The sequence below is a fragment of the Sinohyriopsis cumingii genome, chromosome 11, assembly GCF_028554795.1.
Source record: "Sinohyriopsis cumingii isolate HCF-2022 chromosome 11, ASM2855479v2, whole genome shotgun sequence".
NCBI lineage: Eukaryota > Metazoa > Mollusca > Bivalvia > Unionida > Unionidae > Sinohyriopsis > Sinohyriopsis cumingii.
In genome coordinates this window covers 66,588,455-66,614,166 of record NC_142971.1, presented here as the reverse complement: position 1 = coordinate 66,614,166, position 25,712 = coordinate 66,588,455, and the positions used below count along the sequence as shown (strand labels likewise).

At 34.0% G+C, this 25,712-nt stretch overlaps 1 protein-coding gene across 1 annotated transcript in view; it reads left to right on the top strand.

Moving 5' to 3' along the window:
- The window catches only part of LOC149788611 (traB domain-containing protein-like), a 48,713-nt gene extending 24,927 nt beyond the window's left edge, over positions 1–23,786 (top strand). Inside the window, exons 6-9 of the mRNA XM_089974681.1 lie at positions 1,039–1,178; positions 3,530–3,693; positions 9,379–9,484; positions 12,238–23,786. Of these exons, the coding sequence (XP_089830807.1) occupies positions 1,039–1,178; positions 3,530–3,693; positions 9,379–9,484; positions 12,238–12,352 (525 nt within the window). The 3' untranslated portion in view covers positions 12,353–23,786. The remainder of the gene's footprint in view (positions 1–1,038; positions 1,179–3,529; positions 3,694–9,378; positions 9,485–12,237) is intronic.
- The last annotated feature ends 1,926 nt before the right edge of the window (positions 23,787–25,712 follow it).

Below are 25,712 nucleotides of genomic sequence, written 5' to 3'. Positions count from 1 at the left end.
ACCAAAACATAATTTTTATTGGATTGAACAATTTCTTTTTGTTAATTTTATTTCTAATTTAAATAACCATGTACCTCCAAATTTTCCAGAATTTTGTGATGAACTGTCATCATTTACTAAAGGACACATAATCCAGGAAAACATAACACACAAAAATAGTGTAAATGAATCATATTGAATTCTTATAATTTAAAAGAAGCTATAATGGTGTCTCACTTAACCTTCTGTTTTACAGACACAGATGAACTGGAAAAATAATGAATTTAGTTTATTTTCTATATGAGGTGGAAGATTTGGTAGAGCTTGTCAAAGATGAATGAATTTAGGTAAAATCAAGGATTTTTTGAAAGTAATGTTTCCAGTAAGGGATAAATTTCTTCTGTCCCACTGGTCAAGCAGTTTCTTTACTTCTTTCTTCATTAAATAAATTTTGACATATCCTTAAAGTTGAAAGAGTTGTCTTCTCCCAGTAATGTAATATTGTTTGTTGACAACCTAATACATACTTTTGGAAATATTGTTTTCATTTTAATTTTTTTTAAATTTCCAGTTCAGATTGCTTAAAATTGAAAAATATTACTTTTATGTCTTATGAACTATGGAGCTTTAGAATGCTATAACTGATAATTCAATTCCTTTTCTGTAATTCAGCCTGCCTATACACTTACAGTTTTGGAAAATTATGGGTTTCGTCTGGAACAATGGGGTCATTAATTCCAGCCAGATCTACACAAATCAATAAATAATATTTTTTCATAATCTATTCCATACAAGTTGACTAGGATCCACACATTCAGCTGAAATGCTCCATTTCCTCATGTAGACACATGCTGGTTAAGAAGGAAGTTTTCATATGTACCTTGGTAAAACTTTCATACTATCACTCTAGTAGAAAAATAAAATGTTTAACCTGGAATTACAATAATGTATTTCCATTCAAATCTGTTTATTTTTATCTTTGTTTAAAAATGAAAAACACACAGAAATTGTTACTTTTGCTCACTTGTATAATATTATACAGGTATTTCCTTCTTTCAGGCCCGGCTTATACCAAATTGCAGAGTTCACCTGGGAGACCGACCTATTCATATCACATTTAAAAGATTTCTCCATTCATTATCATTCTTCAAGAAATTGAAATTGGTGTGGCATCTAATTACGTCCAAAGATCCCATCAGGTAAACATCACTATTTGTAAAACCACAGACAAGGACATATAGTCATACCTGTCCCATTGTCCCAACAGTCACCTGTACGTAGCAGTAACCTTTTCACAATTGTCCTTCTAATTTCCTCAAGCAAATTTTCCTTTATAAATGTCCAGTGTGTAATGATCACGTGCCTTCTTCAGTCCTTGGCCAGATGTTTCCCAACTGTCATGGAATTAAACTCTTTTATTTATTGAATGGATGTACTCAGGTTTCGTTTTTTGTGTACAACGATACCCGAGGGTGTTTATGTATATTGTGTCGTATTTTGAAATAGTGAGTTCGGTTCATCCCATGCCACACGTGCGTAGTGCTCTCGATGGGATGAACCGAATGCCTACATTGCGCAGACTGTCTGTGAACAGCCATTTCCAAGCCTAATTTGTTCAAGCTGGCTGACCAAAGAGTCAGTCCTCTATACTAATGATATGTAAGTTATCCATTAATAGTGGAATTAGTGTTTTGTCATGGTACACAAAACTTAGACCAGTGATTACTTAAGTCACTAATGATTCATTTTACAGAATGGATTAATATGATACAGTAATCTTTTGTCAAGTATTTGTTTAAAAGACAATTGTGACAGGTGAGCCTGTGTACAGAAGTCACCTGAGTACATAGGCCGATTTTGCCTTTACTCATAGGTGGCAGCTGCTAACAGGTTTGATATATTTTAAATGCTCGTGCTTGTTTTTAAATGTGTCCAGCAGAGTCATTTTCCAACTAGTTATGTATAAATAATTTTGCTGCCATGCCAAACTGATCAATGAACTTAGGTATCATCACACATTCCTTAGACCAAGCCTTTGCTTCATTTTACGTCAAATGTTATGCCTTTGTTTGTTCTGCATGAATAACATTGTGACCTTTTGTTATAATTTCTTTATACACTCATATCCTGCCATTCCTGCCAGACTTCCACACAGTGGTGGTAGGATTTTGAGACACAAAAAGCATGTTTTATGGTCCCAAGGTGAGTACATCAGTGTATCACCCAAATAATAGAATTGATATTCTATTAATATAAGACTGTAGAAACTTACTCTTAATTTAGAATGTAAATTAATGAACATAACATTCCTGTTTTCTAAAAACATTTAATGTGCTTTCAAACAAAATATATATTATAGAATTCTCATAATCACATATTGTCAACAAACACACAAATCACAAAAACACAAACATTAAGAAAAATACAACAAAGTTTCTATTGTTAAAATCAGTTGAACATTGGAATACGGTATTCATTTCTTGTGTCAGTCTTTAGCAGCTCTGAATAGTTCATTAGAAGTTAATATAGGTTCATCAGTGATCATCTTTATGCTCATTACAATCTGGATATAGTGGATAGTAGAAAAATAATTCTGAGCTTTTGTGACTGGGTCTATTGATGATTGTTTAGTTCATTTGGGGACGGAACTTACCAGTCGTGTATTGTACCAGTTAAGTTGTATTACTGTTTTGATCTCAATGGATTTCGTTTTCTTCAGAATGACAAATGTCAATATGGTGTTTACTATGTGCAGAGAATGAAATGCTCCCTCTTTCGGCTCTGCTTCACAAAGTCCAACTCCATCTACCAGGAAATTTGGATTTGCTTGCCTTTGCTTGCATCGCATCGCAGACAAATTACCCTTCCTGAATCATAGTTGTGTTCTGATATTTGCCTTGTCAGTCAAATACTCTTTTGTTTGTTATTTCATTTATCAAAATAATCACAATTTTCATTTTATGTGTGGAGTAAAATTGGACTTCAAGCAAATGTCACTATTGATCTTGACTTATTAATCACTAATGATGAAAGTTAAATATTCTTATCCTTGGCATCAGTTTCTTAAGCACCCATCTTTCGTTTGCTGTATTTTAAATGGATTCTTATACTTTACATATGATAATTAGCATATTAGACTTGCCCACAACAGGATTTGCAACACAAAATCACGATAGCTATTGTCAGTTAAGTAATCTGTGGAATGGTGGTTGTTTATCTCAAACTGTCAATACCATTTAATAGCCTCTGTGGCAGTTACTTTATACACTGTCCAGTGGTGATAATTTGCCATGAGCATTCAACATAAGCTGTGCGAATCATTACTGTTTTGTGTTTAAACAGGCTACAGGTTGCTGATATCATGCCATCAAAAATGTTCTCAAGATACATTTTATAATTTTTTTGTGTGACAGCATAATAAGACGGGTGTGTGCCCCCAGCAAGGATTTGTTTTTGATTTACATGTATCTGTGATTCTTGCTTTTTCTTTCATATCTCGTTTATAAAAAAAATTGTGCTTGTTGTTAGTTTTTTTGCATGTCTATTTCAGTAAAGAAGATGTAGAGAAGTGCAAACAGAAGGATTTGCTGAAAGAAATGTTAACAGAGATGACAGGAGAATATCCTGATTTGACAAGAGTCTTTGTTGAAGAGAGGGACGTTTTCCTGGCAAATTCATTAAAATTTGCTGCTCAACCAATCCATCTGTCCACAGGTAAAACTCAGTTATGTCAGAATCAATGATTTTTTTAGTAGGGATTATTTGTGTATGTGTGGTCATGATGAACTATTTAGTAGTTATGTTTGTTATGCATGAACTTTTGAACATTAACCTTTGATCTCACTTCATAGTGAGAAAGATAAATAACTTGCCCAGATTAAAATACATGGAATCAATATTAAATGACTGAAGTATTAACTATGTTAATATAGCCATATCATAATGTTTATAACACATATAAAAATAACACCTGATGACATCACAAATAATGTCATAACATCTTGTGAAGCAAAGGTCTATTGACCAAGACATCCAAATGTATTTCGTAGCCATTTCATTGTACTTCGCCAAGTCCTTAAAAAAATTATTTTAAGTTGTGTGGTAAATCAAATATAACTTTGCACTCATTCTAAATGAATTCATGGAATAATTTTAGTATGTGCTTTCCAAAGCTCAAAAAAGATGGTTATTACTTCACACATTTGATAAATTTAATATAAAATGGGGACTTCAACAAGATCCTTTTTTTATGCCATAGGTGCTTGAAAAGTTTTTATTCTTGCTTTGCTGTTGTGAAAGTTCTTGATTAACTTACAGGATCTGCACAGCCATTAAAGGTCATTGAAAGTCATTCAGAAATGAACACCTCAATTCAAGGCCTTGAAGGGGCCCTGAGTGCCCGAGTGGTCTAAAGCGCTCGCCATTCTGGATCACTGCCACCTCACCTCTGTCTGCGTGGGTTTGAGTCCAAGGCTCGGCTAGCATGGATACATGGGAAAGCCTGCCAGTAGCTTCTCGTGGGTCGGTGGTTTTTCCCTGGGTTTTCCAGGATTCTTCCTCGACCAGTTTTACTGGCTGCCATGTATAGCCTATCTTGTGCTGAAAAATGGCTTTAAACTCTAGAACAACAATCAAGGCCTTGAAAGTCATTTATATTTCACCCAGGTCATTGAAAGTCATTGAATTTTAGAGATTCTGCTTAGAAATAAATGATCCAGAATGTTACTTCTTAGTGGTTTATTTTATGATGTGAGACGATTGGAAGTATGGTTTGATTTTTCATCATTTGCTTGCAATTCCTACATTATCACATTATAATCCACAGTAGTATAAAGATATGTTTAGCGCCCCATTCAGACGACATCATGAACTCATGCCCACTCTTTCACTTTAATAAGATTAATTGGCTATATTTGGTACTGAACTTAGCTTTTTGTCATAGTTTGAACCCTGCATCAAGGAAGTTTTTTAGATACGCATGTTTAAAATGGGGTACTTAAAAAAAGGCTAGTCCCAGCATTGTTCATTTTTAGATGACAATTTTACATTTGGAAAATACTGGCTGATGATATTGATGATGGCATTTCATTTAAAAGCTATGAATTGCATCAGATTATTGGAGCTGGAAAAGTGTTAATAGTGAGAATTTTAGCTCATGTGCCTTGCCTGAAATTGAGTTATCAGAACTGGAAGATGCATTACCGACATGACAGAAGTAGTACATATAGTTAGTGATGTCATGCTTTGAAGGCTGAAAAATACGTTAATGCTGTAAATGTATGTCAAAATCGGCACAACATAGAACAAATTCATAACTTTTAAAACACTAGATATGTAATTTTAATAGGTCTGATCACCACCTTATAAACTCTTTGACTGTTCATTTGGCAATTGTTATTGTCATCCTATGGACTTATAAACATTGATAAACCCTTGGCATTCTTGAGGATTATTGTTGTCTCGAATTTTAATTTACTACTCAAGTTTTAGTTACAAGAATGTGTGCAATTGAAACAAATTTAACAAATTATAACACAAATTTATATTCTTTGATTTACCTGGATTAAGTTTTTATTTTGGAACAAATTAGTGCAAGGTGAATTCTAATGTATGGTCAGGGATGCTTTACTGCAAATTTTCCTACATTGGAAAAATATGGGGGTAAACATTTTCACTCTTTTTCATTCACTTGAAGAAATGTAGGGATATTGCACATTTGTTAAGTGTATGGTATTATAAAAAGTGTTGACATATTTGCAAATTCCCTTTTGTTGATGAAAAAGTGCTATAAATCTAAATATTCCAGAAATTTCAACTACAAGCTATGTTTAGATTTCAAATTTTAATTGGCTCATGGCATAATATCTCACGGTTTATGAGTGAAAGAAATACTTAATAATGAGACCCTGATAAATCCCTGAAAGTTAATGTTCTCCTTACAGATGTATATTTCAAAATTCCTTGAGCATAGGTACATATTGCACTATAAGAGATCAGATAAATTATATAAAGAAAAATCTAAAAATGAAATTTAGAAGTAATATTTATTTGATGAAAGCATCTCTCTGAACAAGCAGACTTCAGTATTGCTGGACTTAAAATCCTAATACAGCATAATGGAACAGATAATAAATTTGGCTTAGTAGTCAGTAAAGCACTGATTCAAGAAAGTGAAACTTTAACAGAACTAATGTTGCAGAATAATCTCATTTGGAGCAGAAGTATCCAAAAGACAATACCTGTGTGCTGTGGAAAATTGTACATAACATTTATAAGGAACAGTTTCCAAACTTATGTTGGCTAAGCTAGCTGTTTATCTGTACAGAACAATATTCATACATAGGTAATGAACAGGTTAATCTCAGAAAATAAATGATTAATGCTTGTACAACTAGGGGCAACATTTTTAAAAATGTTGATTTCACTTGGACAGTAAAAGAGTGGAGCTGGAAGAAAGATCGATATTGAAGTGTTAAGTAAATATTGAAATATGGTTGTTTCCTCCTTCCCTTCCTTTTTGTTCTACTCCTTCCTTAATTTGGTGACAAGTGGTAGCCCCCACTCCTTATTAGATAAAATCCTGGCAGCATCAACGTCTTAAAATCACCACAATTTTCAGTTGCTACCACACATCATTTGAACTAGTCCAAACCACACTCACGCTGGAACAAAGGTCAGTGTATTTTTTCTGCCTCTACTGCCCTCCTTCTAGTAGAAAAATAAACTAGCTAGCTGAATCTCTCTTTTTGGAGCAGTTTCCGAATCTCCTGGAGTATGGAAATTCAATAGGTGGCAACCTGATTATTCTTGGAGATTTCAACTTTCACTTTGACTATCCCAGAAACCCAAACACATCAAAACTCCTAGCTGCCATTAATGTTTTCAAACTCAAGCAGTCAGTTAACCAACCCACCCATAAACATGGTCACATTTTAGACTGGATTCTTCATAGACCTGATGATAATATTCTACGGTCCTCCCTGGTATCCCACAAACTTGCATCAGATCACCTCTGCATTATATGCTATATTGACGCATCAGTCCCTAACCCTCCACCTGTATTTGCTACTAAGAGAAACCTCCATATGATAAATAGAACCAAACCAATGCATGACATCCAAGCAAACCTAACAACTTGCTTACCTCCTACAGCAGAACAACTTGATAACTGCCTGCGTTCATTGCCCAACAAACATGCCCCAGGCAACAAGTGCAGAGTATCAGTTCAAAAGTGTTCTCCAATGGTATAGCAGTGTTAGGGACCAGCTTCGCACTATTCATAAGCAAATCTATGAAGCTGCTAAGAAGAACATCACAAATGCAGTCCATGCAACGAAATCAGCACACTACACTAGTAAGATCATGAAAAGTTCCAGCTGCAAAGAGCACTTCGAGATTACTAACAAGCTAATGTCAAGGAACAAATGTACACCACTTCCAACTACCTTCTCTCCAGTCGACCTTCTGGACTGGTTTGCAAATTTCTTCTGTGACAAAGTACAAACCATTAGAGATAAGCTCGACAACACAATTTCAGTTGACTCATTTTCACCATACAGTTGGGATACAGAATTTGAGCAGCAACCATTAGCAGCATTTGAACCTGTCTCTATGGATTTCGTACGTACATTCGTGATGAAGAGTGCACCAAAGTCATGTGAACTTGATCCAATTCCAACATCACTGCTGCTTGAGTGCTTAGATCCAGTATTGCCTTCACTAACTGATGTTATTAATACTTCTCTCTCATCCGGGGAATTCACATCATTTTTCAAAACTGCCATTGTAAAGCATCTGCTGATGAAGCCAACATTCGACCATAATGATTTAAAGAACTACTGCCTAATCTCCAATTTATATGAAAAATCTTAGAAAAGGTTGTTCTATCCCAGCTTGTATCTCATCTGAATTCAAACAGTCTTTTTAGCAATGTACTATCTGTATATCGCCCTCGCCACAGTACTGAAACTACTCTTCTAAAAGTAGTTAATGACATTCTCTCTGCTTTGGATAGCGGAAAGATTACAGCTCCTCACCCTCCTTGATTTGTCTGCAGCATTTGACACAATAGACCATGATATATTACTTCACTGTCTCCAGCATGTGTTTGGCATTCATGATACAGCCTTACTGTGGTTCAAGTCCTACTTGGTCAACAGGACACAAATTGTGTCTGCAAATGGAATACACTCCAGCCCAGTTAATCTATATTATGGTGTTCCACAGGGGTCTGTTCTTGGACCTGTTCTCTTCATTCTGTACACTTAGTCGCTCTCAAGTGTCATAGATCATCATCCAGTGTCTCACCAATTGTAAGCTGATGATACGCAAATATGCAGATCTAACCACCCAGGTGAAGTTGATGCTACCAGCCAAGGTGTAGAGAGGTGCATTTCTGATGTGAAATCATGGATGACATGTAACAAGCTGCAGATGAATGATGGTAAAATGGGCCATTCTGATCACAACAAAAAGACTTTCTCATTCACATCCTTTACATCAAATAATAAATATCAGCAACACCAACATTAAATTCACACAGTCAGTATGAAACCTAGGTGTTACTCTCAAAATTACTCTCACACTGCACCAACATACCCTGAACATGTGCAAGGCCGCATATCTTGAGCTGAGACACATCAGCTCCATACACAAATATCTTTCTTTTGATGCCACTATAACACTTGTGTGTTCATTAGTACTTTCAAGACTGGGCTATTGTAACTCAGTTATGTCTGGTTCATCTCAATATCTACTCCAAAAACTTCAAAAAGTTCAAAACACAGCTGCTCGGATCATACTTATGAGTACCACAATCAGAGCACACCTCCCCCGCTACTCTGTACCCTACACTGGCTATCTATTCGATCCAGAATCAGACAAAAAATTTGTTCTGTGTGCTACCTATCCGACCTCACCCATGAGTAGACACCAGCAAGATACTTATGCTCCTCTTCTGACAATCGTATACTCATTATTCCCACTATGAAAACGAAGTCATATGGACAATGTTCTTTTTGATACCAGGGCCCAGCAACATGGAATGAATTGCCCACTGAACTTAGGCACAAAGACACATTGATCCCATTCAGGAGTGCTCTTAAAACTTACTTGTTTCAACTGCAAGAACAAATTTAAAGACCTAATAATGTTTCCTACCTTAAATATTTTCAGCATGTTTTTTATGTTTCCTAATTTCATGGTATTTGTTTTTTATAATCATGTCATTGTATGTTTTTTATGTTATAGGTCTTGCTGATGTTGTAAAGTGCTTAGAGCTTCTAAAGATTATGCACTATACAAAGTCCTCATTATTATCATTACTATTATATATATATATATATATATATATATATATATATATACACACACACACACACATATATATTTGTTTTGCAGGTCATCTCATGCCCACAGTTGTTGTTGGAGTTGTTGGGATAGGACATGTACCTGGGATTGTGGATGTCTGGAAACAAAATGAATATGACATTAGGAGTATCATGACGTGAGCATTGTTTTGTGTTTTTTATATTTTATTTTGTCTGCTTGACATTCTGTCTGATAAGCTTGATTGAGGTTGACATTCTATTGGATAAACTTACATCAGGTTGACATTCTATCAGATAAGCTTGTGTCAGGTTGACATTCTGTCTGATATGCTTAAATCAGGTTGACATTCTATTGGATAAGCTTACATCAGGTTGACATTCTATTTGATACGCTTGTGTCAGGTTGACATTCTATTTGATAAGCTTGTGTCAGGTTGACATTCTATCTGATAAGCTTGCATCAGGTTGAGATTCTAATCGATAAGATTGTGTCAGGTCAGGTTGACATTCTGTCTGATAAGCTTGATTGAGGTTGACATTATATTGGATAAACTTACCTCAGGTTGACATTCTATTTGATTAGCTTACATCAGGTTGACATTCTATCTGATAAGCTTGCATCAGGTTGACATTCTATCTGATAAGCTTGATTGAAGTTGACATTATATTGGATAAACTTACCTCAGGTTGACATTCTATTTGATTAGCATACATCAGGTTCACATTCAATCTGATAAGCTTGATTGAGGTTGACATTCTATTGGATAAGCTTGATTGAGGCTGACATTCTATTGGATAAGCTTGATTGAGGTTGGCATATTGGATAAGCTTACATCAGGTTGACATTCTATCTGATAAGCTTGCATCAGGTTGACATTCAATCTGATAAGCTTGATTGAGGTTGACATTCTATTGGATAAGCTTGATTGAGGTTGGCATTCTATTGGATAAGCTTACATCAGGTTGACATTCTATCTGATAAGCTTGCATCAGGTTGACATTCTATCGGATAAGTTTGCATCAGGTTGACATCCTATCTGATAAGCTTGATTGAGGTTGACATTCTTTTGGATAAGCTTACATCAGGTTGACATTCTATCTGATAAGCTTGCATCAGGTTGACATTCTATCTGATAAGCTTGAGTCAGGTTGACAATCAATTGGAGAGTATGGAAACTTTATAAAGCCTCAAAATAGAACTATATGCAGGATAATTTGGTTTTATTAACTTTGTAATAAATTGGCTCTCTTGATAACTACATTTAATTTACCTAATTCTTTTCATATTGCAATGTAAGGTCTCTTATGAAGTCTGTAGCCTCCTTTGAGAATTGTATGTACAGTACCAACTGAATTTTTAATAAGCACTTTATCATGACAATAAATGATTGAATTTGTTTCCAGGATGTGTCTTTCCAATTTCATATCATATTGTTTTGAAAATCCTGCATGCCTATTAAGTTTTGAAACATCCTGCCTATTAGGTTTTGTAACAACCTGCATATGCCTGTTAGGTTTTGAAAGAAATCTCCACAGTTTCAACAATTTTAAAGTGATCTGTTTTTGCAAATGTATCCTAAATTCAACAATGATCAGCATGAAATTTATTATATAGTTTGAAAAGTTGTGGTCACAGAAGAACTGGTGTAATGCCTAATTGTAATAAATACATCATAATTTACTATGAACCTTGATCAGATTTCAAACTATATAATAAATTTCATGCTGATCATTGCTGAATTTAAGACAAATATTGATAAGGTTTTGCAAAATAACTTTTCCAGTGGCTGCTAAATAAGTCAAAGGGCATCTTTAGGAGGTTTGTATATCAAGTAAATCAAAGGACATCCTTAGGTATCTGTGTGCATGTCTGTCTGTGTGTGATTTGGATTTCAAACGTAACTTTGAATTTTTAAAAAAATATCTTTCAGATATCTTTTTTATAGATGCTTTTTAAACACCATGTAAGTTTTCTAGGTTTATTGGACATATAAGCTTTCTAGAGACCACTACATTTGCCTAAGTGGTTAGAGTGTCTGCCTCGAATGCAGGTCATGGGTTCAAACTCCAGCCAAGTCATACCAAAGACTTATAATAATGGCATTTGCAGCTGCCTCGCTAGGCACTCAGCATTATGAGGTTAGTGTTAAGACTGGTCTGCCTGGTGTCAGGATAACGTGACTGGGTGGGACATGATGCTACATTTCTGTGGTATGATGCCCCAGTGCTAGACATCACTATAAACTGCCACACTGCAGACATTGTAGCTGTATGACTGAATCTTTTTAAAGTTATGTTAGAAATCCAAATCACACACAGACACACAGCTTCCTTAAGGTGTCCTTTGATTTGCTTGACATGCAAACTTCCTACAATTGCCCTTTGATTTTTTTGATTTACAGGCTCCTAGAGATGCCCTTTGATTTATTTGATTTACAAGCTTCTAGATATGCCCTTTGATTTTTTTTATTTACAAGCTCCTAGAGATGCCCTTGGATTTACTTGACATATAAGCTTTTAGGGATGCCTTTGATTTATTTAACATTGACATGCACACTTGCTATAGATGCCGTTTGATTTATTTGACACACATAATTCCTAGAGATGTCCTTTGATTTTTTTGACACACACACGTTCTAGAGATGCCCTTGGATTTACTTGACACACACAGATCCTAGATATGCCCTTTGATTTATTTGACACACACTTCCCAAAGATGCCTTTTGATTTAGTTATTACTTGAAATGCATACTTCCCCAAGATCCTTTTTAATTTAGTTATTATTTGACTTGCACACTTCCTAGAGATGCCTCTTGATTATTGAAGACTTTATAATATCTTGTGAAGTTGATTTGAATTAGTATACCTTCTGCATCTACTTTTGACATTGCCTGCCTTACATTAATAGATTTTATCCTTTTCCTTTCAGTGTGCCAGAGAAAAGCCTGATTAGAAAGTTCTTGGGCATAAGCATCAGGGCAGGATTCATTGGACTTGTTTCATATGGATGTTTCCGACTCTTTAAATTGACTCGATCAGTATAGCTTGGAAGCAGGTTATTCCACAGATTTACGCTACCAAGATTTTAATAATCATGTAAAGTGAATTGTGATTCTTGTATGATATTTTATTATTGTTGCCCATTCCTAAGCTGAATAAAATAAGACCAGGTGAGATATTGGCTTGCACATGATCAATCTAACAATTGTTATTGTTTATCTTGGGGAAAAAGGTTTGATACCAATTTCCCACCTGTTTTTTGTTGGTGAAAATAGGACAGATTTTATGAAAATCATCAGCAGAACACTATTTAAAATGTCGTTCCAAGAATCTCTCATCCTTAAGGGGTATGTAAATATTGGGATATACTTACATGTGCAATATAAAATGTTTAATTGGCTTAAATGAACAATTATTTAAACTTTTATATGTAATGCAGATGGTTATAACGAAAGGGAAGTTTATGTTATAATTTACCTGAACACATTGGTTTTGCTGTTTAAGAGTTTATTATTTTGACATGGGTCTTTTTCCTTTCATTATGTCCAGGGTTCCCATGCCCTCCTGGTTTTTAAGGAGGTCCTGTAATCCATCTGGAATTTTAATTCATTAAAAATATCCAGGAAACCTCCTTGAAAATGACTTTTTGACATAAATTGTCCAGGAGTTTGATATCAAAAAGCTTAACTAATTTTTTAAAAGAGAAAATATTTTATTTTTTCACTGCAGTTTTACAGTGAACTATTTTGCAATGAGCATCATATTATGTCAGTAGCCGTGGTTGAGTCTGGATGGCCTCAATGTGTTGATAGATGCAAAACATTTTGCTTTGGGTTGCTACATTGATTGGGTTAGGGTTGTTCCATTTAAATATACATGGTACCCAGGGAAGGCATTTAAAAAAAACAACATATGTTAGGGTACTTTGATTGCATAGAGTTCATATTAAAATGATAAGAGATTTCTAAATTGCATCCATGGGTGAGTACCCTACTTTAAAAATGCTTTCCCTGAGTCCCATGTATTTTTTAATGGAACAGCTCTTACTACATTGATTGCTGACAGCATGATAAACAAGATCCTCTTTCCAAATTAGTTTGGTAACCTAAAATGAAGCTCAAGGTGCATATTGATATGCATCATAGTATTAAACATAGTGTTTTATGCTAATATAGCATGTTAATGGCCATGTAGAATGTTAATGCTAATATAGTATGTTAATGGCCATGTAGAATGTTAATGCTAATATAGTATGTTAATGGCCATGTAGAATGTTAATGCTAACATAGCATGTTAATGGCCATGTAGAATGTTAATGCTAATATAGTATGTTAATGGCCATGTAGAATGTTAATGCTAACATAGCATGTTAATGGCCATGTAGAATGTTAATGCTAATATAGCATGTTAATGCCAGTGTAGAATGTTAATGCTAATAAAGTAAACTCAGGCAGAAATTGCCACACTGGTGGCAATATTTCTTGTGATTTTTTTGTATTGATAAGATTGATCTACTGATTGTCAATAGATATTGTCATACACAGCATCCAACTCCAGATCGAAAGGAGAAATAAATCTTACAAAAGTCACATGAGATTGTAGTAATTTCTTGAGCACATTGTCATAAGATGATCATAAAATGTACCAAGTTTCAAGGTGATTATTTTTAAAATGCGAGATTAATTCCACTAATGAGACCGTGTGCCAGATGATGATTAATATATATAGTAATCTGTCCATCCATATGGCATGCAACCTTATTGTGCACAATTTACAGCAGTATTGTACAAAAATGTTTAACAAACATTTATGGTTCTTGTAATTGATAATGTAAGAAAAAGAACCTTAAAAATTGTAAATTCCTCTTAAATATTACTAGTCGTTTTTTTAATAGCTTTTATGTCCTTTTCTTCCTGCAGCTGAATGCAGTCTGTGAAAAAATCTTGTGACTCCAGCTATAGTAAAAATGATAGAGGTTACCTTGTATATGCTTTCAGAACCAACTATTTTCAGTAACGGGTGTCATTTTTTAAAATTTGATTATGCATACCTTTAAATAGTGATTATTCACTTTATTATGATCCTCATACATCGATATTCCTTTGGAAGGTCAATGTTTAGATGTCCAGAAAAACGCGTGCAGTAAACTCAGTGTTAAAGTACATGTATAATTTTGGACAAGGTCTGCCTGAAGGTGTGATTCAGTACAAACCTGATTGATGTCACAATGAAAAATACACTTTTTAAAAAAGTGTATGACCCTATATTGTAATGATTTGATTGAGAATGCTCCTTTCTTTACCCAGTTTCGTACCTGGCCACCATTGTAAAAGTCCATAGTGAACAGTAATTTTTGTCTAGAAGTTTGTTGATGACAGCTAAGGTGCAGAGAATTTGTTATTCATGATTGAAAAGACTTAGGTTAAACTTTATTAGTATTAAATTTTAGAATAATGATATTTAATTTAAGGTGAGTAAATGTGACTACATGAGCAAACCGCTATACCCTTTCTAGTCCTGCAGCTTTAGAGAGATCACTTTGAAACTTGGTACCAATTATGGTCAGTCTATAAAGATGTACATGTATATATCAACAAATCACTGTACTATTATGGTTTTCGTTAGAGTTTTTGCTCCTTTTGATAGATAGTTTGATGTAGTGTATGACAAAAATTTCAGAATGTTATTTGTCACCCAATTTTTGATCGAACTTTGTACATGTTTGGCCATCATCGGAATATGCGCATGTTGATAAATCACAGCTCTGACAAATCTTACAGAGTTATCGTCCTCTTGTCCTGAATGCAATGCAAGATGAATGTTGTGACTGAGTTGTACAGATCATTGTGATTCTTCTGATCATCACCTACATTTATTAACAAATCTTTTAGCAATGGTACTAACAGTTGCCTTGCTTGGCGCTCAGCATTAAGAGGTTGGAACTGGTCTGCCTGGTGTCAGGATAATGTGACAGGGTGGGACATTATGCTACATGTCTGCGGCATGATGCCCCAGTGCTAGACATCACTATAAACTGCCACATTGCAGACATTGTAGCGGTATGACTGAAAAATTGTTAAAGCTATGTTAAAAAAATCCAAATCACACACACACAAATCTTTTAGCTCCCTTGATTTTAGCAGTTGTTGCCTTTTTCAAGGTACAGCTTGATGCAGGATAACACAGAATTTTATAAATACAGCATCTTATTCAGTTTTATGTGGGTTGCTGTGAAATGTGATATACATTATAGTCATCACTAGAAGATATGCATGTTGATAAGTCATTGTACTCCTACTATTTTCAAAACAATTGTCTTTCTTTGCCACAGACACATCTCCATAATGGGGTTGGGTGTGGGAGGGATCGGTATGTCTACATGAGCAATTCCACACTATTTTTCAAGTTCTACATTGATTTGGTTCTTGGTATAAGGATACACATAGGACCTTATAATGGCATCATTGACTGTTTTTGGCAATTTACATGTAATTATTTTGTACTGATATATTTTTATTACAAAATGTGTACAGGCATTGAACATATATTTTACATGCTCCATGTAAAGCAGATTTAAATATACAGGTGGAGGATTTTTCTTGATTTATGATTTTATAATATGTCATACGTGTTAGTCACTTAAACAGTTAATATTTATTTAATAGATGTGTATTGTACAACATAATGATTGCAAATATGTAAACAATGGAACTTTTTGGATTATTATGTGGAATGGAAATCCTGTCATGAATATCACATGACACTGGTATAATTAGTTGGCTTATGCACTGAAATGACCGTACATATAATCTAACTGATTTTGTGTTGGTTGGTACATGATTGAAAATTGTTCTTAAAATGTGCTTTGAGCATTCATCTTCAGAGCTGACATATAGATGGAGGTGGGGTTCATGGCAGGAACATAAACAAAATTTAAATAAAAGTTACAGTAATGATCAAGTACTTGTCAAGTTATTATCCTGTATTTCAAAGGTTTGTATATAGTCCAAAAATCATACACTGAAATGATTTATGTAGGAAGATTCCTTTGTCTTTCTGATAATTATGTATCTGATGGGTCCCGTAATCAAACACACCAGTTCATTCAAAGAGTCAATCAGTTGGAATGCTTTCTTTCTCTTAGTATTCAGAGACTTGCAAGCTAAGATTGCAGTGTATGTATATATGCAGGTAGGTTGTTGTTATAGGGTTTAACGCCATTTTTCAGCACAAGGTATATACATGGCGGCCAGTATTAATGGTGGAGGAAGAACCCTAGAAAACCCCAGGAAGAACCACTGACCCACAAGAAGCTACTGGCAGGCTTTCTCACGTACCAACATTAGCCGAGCCTGAGACTCGAACTCACGCAGACAGAGGTGAGATGGCAGTGATCCATAACGGTGAGTGCTTTAGACCACTTGGCCACTCTGGGCCTCGTGTATGTATGTATGTATGTATGTAGATATGTATGTACGTACGTATGTATGTATGTATGTATGTATGTATGTATGTGTGTGTGTGTGTATGTATGTATGTATGTATGTATGTGTCTATCTACCCAGACTGATACTGTAAATTATCTAGATAGTATTGTTTAATTTCTTATGAATCTTCATCTGTTTGTATTATTAATGATTGATTGATTGATCTATTAAGTTTATGATTGGTCTAATATTTATTTCACATTGCACTTTCTCTATTTAAAAGATGAATATACTGAGTGTACCTATATCCAAATCTACATATTGTGTATTCTCTGGTCTTGAAATAATCTTTTGATCCTTGTCTCAAGAACCATAACTTGCAAAATAAAAAAGCAATATGGTACAATTTAAAAAAGAAATTCAATCTTGTGTTTGAAAATTGTTCTAAACAAGGCAGCATGATCTTCATTTAAACATGGCAGTGTGATCTTCATTTAAACATGGCAGTGAGATCTTTATTTAAACATGGTGGTGTGATCTTCATTTAAACATGGCAGTGTTATCTTCATTTAAACATGGCAGTGAGATCTTCATTTAAACATGGCAGTGTGATCTTCATTTAAACATGGCAGTGAGATCTTCATTTAAACATGGCAATGTGATCTTCATTTAAACATGGCAATGTGATCTTCATTTAAACATGGCAGTGAGATCTTCATTTAAACATGGCAATGTGATCTTCATTTAAACATGGCAGTGAGATCTTCATTTAAACATGGCAATGTGATCTTCATTTAAACATGGCAGTGTGATCTTCATTTAAATATGGCAGTGAGATCTTCATTTAAATATGGCAGTGAGATCTTCATTTAAACATGGCAGTGAGATCTTCATATAAACATGGCAATGTGATCTTCATTTAAACATGGCAGTGTGATCTTCATATAAACATGGCAATGTGATCTTCATTTAAACATGGCAGTGTGATCTTCATTTAAATATGGCAAAGAGGTCTTCATTTAAACATGGCAGTGAGATCTACATTTAAACATTTCAATGAGTTCTTCATTTAAATATGGCAGTGAGGTCTTCATTTAAATATAGCAATGAGTTATTCATTAAAACATGGCAGTGAGGTCCTCATTTAATCATTTCAATGAGATCTTCATTTAAACATGGCAATGAGATCTTTAAACATTTCAGTGAGATCTTCATTTAAATATGGCAATGAGGTCTTCATTTAAACATGGCAATGAGCTCTTCATTAAAACATGGCAATGAGGTCTTCATTTAAGCATGGCAATGAGGTCTTCATTTAAACATGGCAATGTGATCTCATTAAAATATGGCAATGAGGTCTTCATTTAAACATGGCAATGTGATCTTCATTTAAACATGGCATTGTGATCTTCATTTAAACATGGCAATGTGATCTTCATTTAAACATGGCAGTGAAGTCTTCATTTAAACATGGCAATGTGATCTCATTAAATTATGGCAATGAGGTCTTCATTTAAACATGGCAATGTGGTTATTAAAATATGGCAATGTGATCTTAATTTAAACATGGCAATGAGGTCTTCATTTAAACATGCAATGTGATCTTCATTAAAACATGGCAATGATGGCTTCATTTAAATTATGGCAATGTGATCTCATTAAAATATGGCAATGAGGTCTTCATTTACACATGGCAATGTGATCTCATTAAAATATGGCAATGGGGTCTTCATTTAAACATGGCAATGTGGTCTCATTTAAACATTGCAGTGATGTCTTCATTTAAGCATATCAATTATGTCTTCATTTAAACATGGCAATGATGTCTTCATTTAAACATGGCAATGTGATCTTCATTTAAATATGGCGATGAGATCTTCATTTAAATATGGCAATTAGATCCTCATTCAAACATGACAATGTGATCTCATTAAAATATGGCAGTGTGATCTGCATTTAAACATGGCAATGAGGTCTTCATTTAAATATGGCAATGAGATCCTCATTCAAACATGGCAATGTGATCTTCATTTAATATGGCAATGATGTCTTCAATTAAATATGGCAATGAGATCCTCATTCAAACATAGCATTGTGATCTTATTAAAATATGGCAATGTGATCTTCATTTAAATATGGCAATGAGATCTTCATTTAAATATGGCAATGAGGTCTTCATTTAAAAATGGCAATGAGATCCTCATTCAAACATGGCAGTGTGATCTCATTAAGATATGGCAATGCAATCTTCATTTAAATATGGCAGTGAGGTCTTCATTTAAACATGACAATGAGATCTTCATTTAAATATGGCAATGAGATCATTAAAATATGGCAGTGAGGTATTCATTTATACATGGCAATGAGATCATTAAAATATGGCAATGAGGCCTTCATTTAAACATGGCAGTGAGATCGTCATTTAAACATGGCAATGTGATCTCATTAAAATAAGGCAATGTGATCTGTATTTAAACATGGCAGTGAAGATCTTCATTACAATTTTTGGTATTAACTTTGAATCCAGTTTAAGCAAGATCTATTACTCCATCACATTTACAAAAAGTGACATATTTTAAGAAACAAAATTTCCCTAAAGATAATTCTGGACTCATAATTAATTTTTATTTATATTTTTTCCACTGAAGTGTAAATACAGACTTGCAAACGTAAGTTGCATATGGGCAATAAAAGGTAGGGTGAAATAGCTTTTGTACTAGTGTCACCTGACTTGCCTGAGGGAAAAACCTAAAACTTGAATGTACGCAGTAAGTTAGTTGTGCAGAACCACTAACACACACAAGGTGGTAAAGCTGAATCATTTATTAAACCTTGACATCCAAAGCAAAAATAAGCTATTTGATATGTAACATTAGCTTGCTTTGCACTTTGATACCTTGGTCTTATTCAGAACAAGCAGTGTTTTAGCAGTACCCTGGTCCTTAAGGAAAGTTAAGTGGGTTTCTGCAATGAATGGTTGCTTATTGGAGGTTCATTTCATAATAATTTTGTTCACTGCTTCTAGGTAAAGTGATATATATTTCAACTACAGATGATTTGGTTGCTTAATATGTGTAACCTTTAATGTATTTTAGACTGTGTACCACATTGTTGCATGTTGATGAGAGTCTGAATTAGACACTGAAGCAGTCAACCTTGTTGTGATTTTTTCATCCAAGATAGAACATTTGTCTGAAGATTGTGGTATATGTTGGGTATAAATTCTAGATTCCTTAAAATGCATTGTACATTGGGTATGAATCCTAGGCTCTTTAAATAAGGACATGCGGTATACATTGGGTATAAATCCTACATACTTTAATAAAGGACATGCAGTATATGTTGGGTATAAATCCTAGATTCTTGAAAATGCATTGTACATTGGGTATGAATCCTAGGCTCTTTAAATAAAGACATGTGGTATACATTGGGTATAAATCCTACATACTTTAAAAAAGGACATGCAGTACAAAGTACAAACTGAGGCCACCACTAGCAGCATACTCATTATTCCCGCTATGAAAACAAAGTCATATGGACAGCGTTCTTTTGCATACCAGGGCCCAGCAACGTAGAATGAATTTCCCACTGAACTTAGACACAAAGACACAGTGATCACATTCAAGAGTGCTCTCAAAACTCACTTATTTCGACTGTGAGAAAAAACTTAAAGACCTAATAATGTTTCCTACCTTAAATATTGAGTATAAATCCTAGATACTTTAAAGAAAGAGATGTATAAATCCTAGGCTCTTTAAATAAGGACATGCAGTATATGTTGGGTATAAATCCTAGATACTTTAAAAAAGGACATGCATTATACATTGGGTATAAATCCTACATGCTTTAAAAACGGACATGCAGTATATGTCGGGTATAAATCCTACATGCTTTAGAAAAGAACATGCAGTATGTGTTGGGTATAAATCATACATGCTTTTAAAAAGGACATGCAGTATGTATTGTGTATAAATCATACATGCTTTTTAAAAGGACATGCAGTATATGTTGGGTATAAATCCTACATGATTTAAAAAGGACATGCAGTATATGTTAGGTATAAATCCTAGATACATTAAAATTGGACATGCAGTATATCTTGGGTATAAATCCTATGTACTTTAAAAAAGGACATGCAGCAAATGTTGGGTATAAATCCTACAAACTTTAAAAGAGGACATGCAGTATATTTTAGGTATAAATCCTAGATACTTTAAAGAAAGATATGCAATGTACATTGGGTATAAATGCTAGGCTCTTTAAATAAGGACATGCGGTATACATTGGGTATACATCCTACATACTTTAAAAAAGGACATGCAATATATGTTGGGTATAAATCCTAGATACTGTTTAATAAAAGGACATGCAGCATATGTTGGGTATAAATCCTAGATACTTTAAAGAAAGAGATTTAGTGGACATTGTGTATAAATCCTAGGCTCTTTAAATAAGGACATGCAGTATATCTTGGGTATAAATCCTAGATACTTTAACAAAGGACATGCAATATACATTGGGTATAAATCCTACATGCTTTAAAAAAGGATATGCAGTATACGTTGGGTATAAATCCTACATGCTTTAAAAAAAAGACATGCAGTATATGTTGGGTATAAATCCTACATGCTTTAGAAATAGACATGCAGTATATGTTGGGTATAAATCCTACATGCTTTAGAAAAGGACATGCAGTATATGTTGGGTATAAATCCTAGATACTTTAAAAAAACACATGCAGTGTACATTGGGTATAAATCCTTTAAATAATGACATGCAGTATATGTTGAGTATAAATCCTAGATACTTTAAAAAGTACATGCACTGTATATTGGGTATAAGTCCTAGGCTCTTTAGATAAGGTCATGCAGTATGTGTTGGGTATAAATTCTAGATACTTCAAAATGGACATGAAGTATATGTTGGGTATAAATTCTAGGCTTTTTGAGCAAGGACAGTCAAGCAAATGAGCTGACTTTGCTGACACATAGCAAACTTGTTATTGGTATATTAATGTACATTCATCTTTGATTATTATACCTTTGCTTCTGATATTTTGAATTTTCTGGTTGCAGCTGTGACACTGGTGTCATTGTCAGCATAACATTCCTGTGTTAAAGCTTCTGGAAGTCATGTACTGTGGTGGGGAAACATTGTAGCACAAACACAGGTCACTAGAGTCATGTAAGGAGTGTTCATACATCAAAGTCAAAGTAGGCCACTGGTTTGGGGATAAATCAGTCACAAACACTGGTAATGGTATCATGTACTGGTTTGGGGATAAATCAGTCACAAACACTGGTAATGGTACCATGTTCTAGTTTGGGGATAAATCAATCATAAACACAGGTCACTAGTGTCATGTACTGGTTTGGGGATAAATCATATATTCATGTACTGTTTTGGGTATAATCAAACACAAACACAGCTCACTAGTGTCATGTACTGGTTTGGGGATAAATCAATCACAAACACAGGTCACAAGAGTCATTTACTGGTTTGGGGATAAATTAATCACAAACACAGGTCAATAGTCCCATGCACTGGTTTGGGGATAAATCAATCACAAGCACAGGTCACTAGTGTCATGTACTGGTTTGGGGATAAAGCAATCACAAACACAGGTCACTAGTGTCATGTATTGGTTTGGGGATAAATCATTCACAAACACAGGTCACTAGTGTCATGTATTGGTTAGGGGATAAATCATTCACAAACACAGGTCACTAGTTTTCATGTACTGTTTTGGGTATAATCAATTACAAACGCATGTCACTAGTGTCATGTACTGGTTTGGGGATAAATCAATGATAAACACAGTTCACCAGTGTCATGTACTGGTTTGGGGATAAATCATATCACAAACACGGGTCACTTGTGCCATGTACTGGGGTGATGATATGTCCTAACACAAACACAAGTTACTAGTGAGACATAGGATTCCATATAACACTTGTTTGTTTTTAAATGTAGGATGGTTATATATTTAATTCAGCTCATTATTTGGATATAATGGAGATTACCTTGTAGCTCATTTCTTGATATATGACTTTTTGAATAGCAAGAAATTGTCAATTATTGTTGAATGTATTTTTACATTAATTTTTCCACATATAAATTCCTGTTTCAGTGGGAATGTTTAAATATTTAAAAATTCCATACTGAAAAGTTATTGTTTCTTATATATTTAATAACTTTTGACATACAAAAATACTAATTTTAACACATTAACACCTGGAGGTTTTTATTGTTTTCGCCTGAAATTCGAGTAGGAAACACATTTTGAAATCTATTCCTGAATACATCCTAATGCATAAACTTCCAGGTGATTTTCCAATAACATACTGCCTAGTTGTCATAAAAACATCATTTTTCATTGGCTATTTGGCTCGCGCATGAGCAGAAGAGTACAAGTTGGACCTTTTTTCTTTCTTTTTTTTGCTTAACGGACCCATTGTTTTTGTATCAAGACCACTCTTTATTCCAAATGCCCATATTATCCTACGTTTTGCAAAGGTAAATCTGTCTGTTTGCAGTTCATACCAGTCTGCCATAAATCTGAGACCCAAAAGTCACAAAATCGGATTCCGACCACTGGTGAATTTTGGGTGGAAAAAATATGGGTCCAAAATATGAGGTTTTTCCCTCTGTATTTTGTAGTGCAACTAGAACTTCCAGATTATTTGGTATCATTGTAGAGCTACATCTGTCTACCTTTTTATATACTTGAATGTGGCAGGGGTGACAGGCAAAACTAACCCACTTAAGTGTATCATGCATGACCTTGACGCTACAGAGTTCGGCATTAGGCTACTACCTCCTGCTACATAAACTTGTCACCAGGGGTAAATGTGTTAATTATGCATATTTGTAATAGTTAAAATTACGACGTATGTGCCAGGTTGAATCTTGGTTTGTACGTTGGTCATGAAACAAGTATGCTGTAAGATTACAAATCTGTACTTTTAACTGCTTTATGATTTTTAAAACGGTTATGGTGCTTGTATCGTCATTCTTCTGTTAAGATTACAATAAAGGTCTATTCTAATTATAGAGTTCTTCGGTTTTGTTGATACATATATTTATTTATTTAATCTCATTTTGAGATGACATGATACTATTCCATTGAAATAAACTTTAAATATCTGGTACATTTGCACTTCTCTGAAGCAATCCGTCTGGAGGATCTCCATTAAAATCAGTGTAAAACATTATGTACATGTAGTAATCTAATAATAACAAAGAGGAAATATGTCTTTTCCGTGCATTACAACTTGGTCTAGCAAGTATATCTCCAACATCGGCAGTGTAGCACATCATTTCAAGCTTCATATTATAGGCAAATTATGTACAATAGTTTTGGAATGTATATAACTTGCGACATGGTATACTGTACATGGTACATATATACTGTACAGTACATTTCGATAATGTTATCAAGTGGATAATGAAAGATACTGCATAATGTTATGACTCTGTTGTCTAAAAATAACTTACAGAAAATAGCAAAGTAATAAATTATTTATTTCCCAAGAATACAAAGTGAAAATTTAAAAAAAAACTTACAGTATTGTGAATTAAATTGCAAATCCTTAAAGGTCAATCATAAAGCTAATTGTATGAAGTTTCAATTGAATTCCAGTAGTATTTCAAATAAATTACAATTTTGAATGTGTTGATGTGCCTGTAGTCTTGAAGATGCTAGTGTGCCAATGGCATAAAATATGGTATGTTAACTATCGTTTGATGTATCACAGTAATGGAATCCAAATATCCTTGTCTGAATTCACTATAATTCCATATTAATGTTTCAGTACGAGAATATTATTGAGTACTTTTTTAATTTAAGTGAATAATTTAAATAAATCCACCCATATTATAAACTGAAAACAAAAATAGACTGATTCTGTATCAGATGTTAAGGTAAGAATGAATAATCATAATATAAACAAGATTATATACACCGTCCTGTAATTGACCTTGGTCACAATTACTCTTTTCTGAAAAATACTGTCAACTTAATAGTACATTTTCATTTCTGGACCTTTCTTAAGTCAAAATGAAGACTCTTTACTTCAAACTTGTTGACAATTAATAATAATCTGAATATTTAATACCTTGAGAGAAATATTAATGATGTATTATGTTATCTACGAAACAAATATCAATACCTTGAGAGAAATATTAATGATGTATTATGTTATCTACAAAACAAATATCAATACCTTGAGAGAAATATTAATGATGTATTATGTTATCTACAAAACAAATATCCTGGTTAGGTCACCATTCACTTGATTTGGGACAAAGTTCAAGTACCAAAAAATTAGATATACAGAACGTACAATCATTTAAAATAAAAAGAAACAATGAAATTAAATATAAACTGGACTATCATCATTTCTTGTTGACCATATTTCAGTTGTAAAAAATAGGCTAGCATTCTCAGTCTATATTTGCACCAACCCACAATCTAGGGATACAACCACACTAAAATAAAAGTCCAAGATTGATCACACGGAGCTCTAAAATTTATTGTGCAGTGATAAAACAGCACTTAAAGCTATTTGTGTAGGGATAAAAACAACATAACTTACTAAAACACAGTCACAGGATAACACAACACAAATTATTAAATCTGTCATGGATAAAACAACACACATTACTAAAACTGTGTCAATGGATAAAACAACGTAAATTACTAAAACTGTCATGGGATAAAACAACACATAAAAATGTCATTGTGATAAAACACAACAAATAAAACCAGGTCATGGGATACAGCAACATAAATTACTACAACTGTGTCAAGGGATAAAACAACACGAATTACAAAAACTGTGTAAAGGGAGAAAACAACACAAATTACTAAAACTGTCAAGGGGTAAAACAACACAAATTACTAAAACTGTATCATGGGATAAAATACTTAAAAATGAATATGTTCCCCATCACAGCCTAAAGTACATTTATCTAA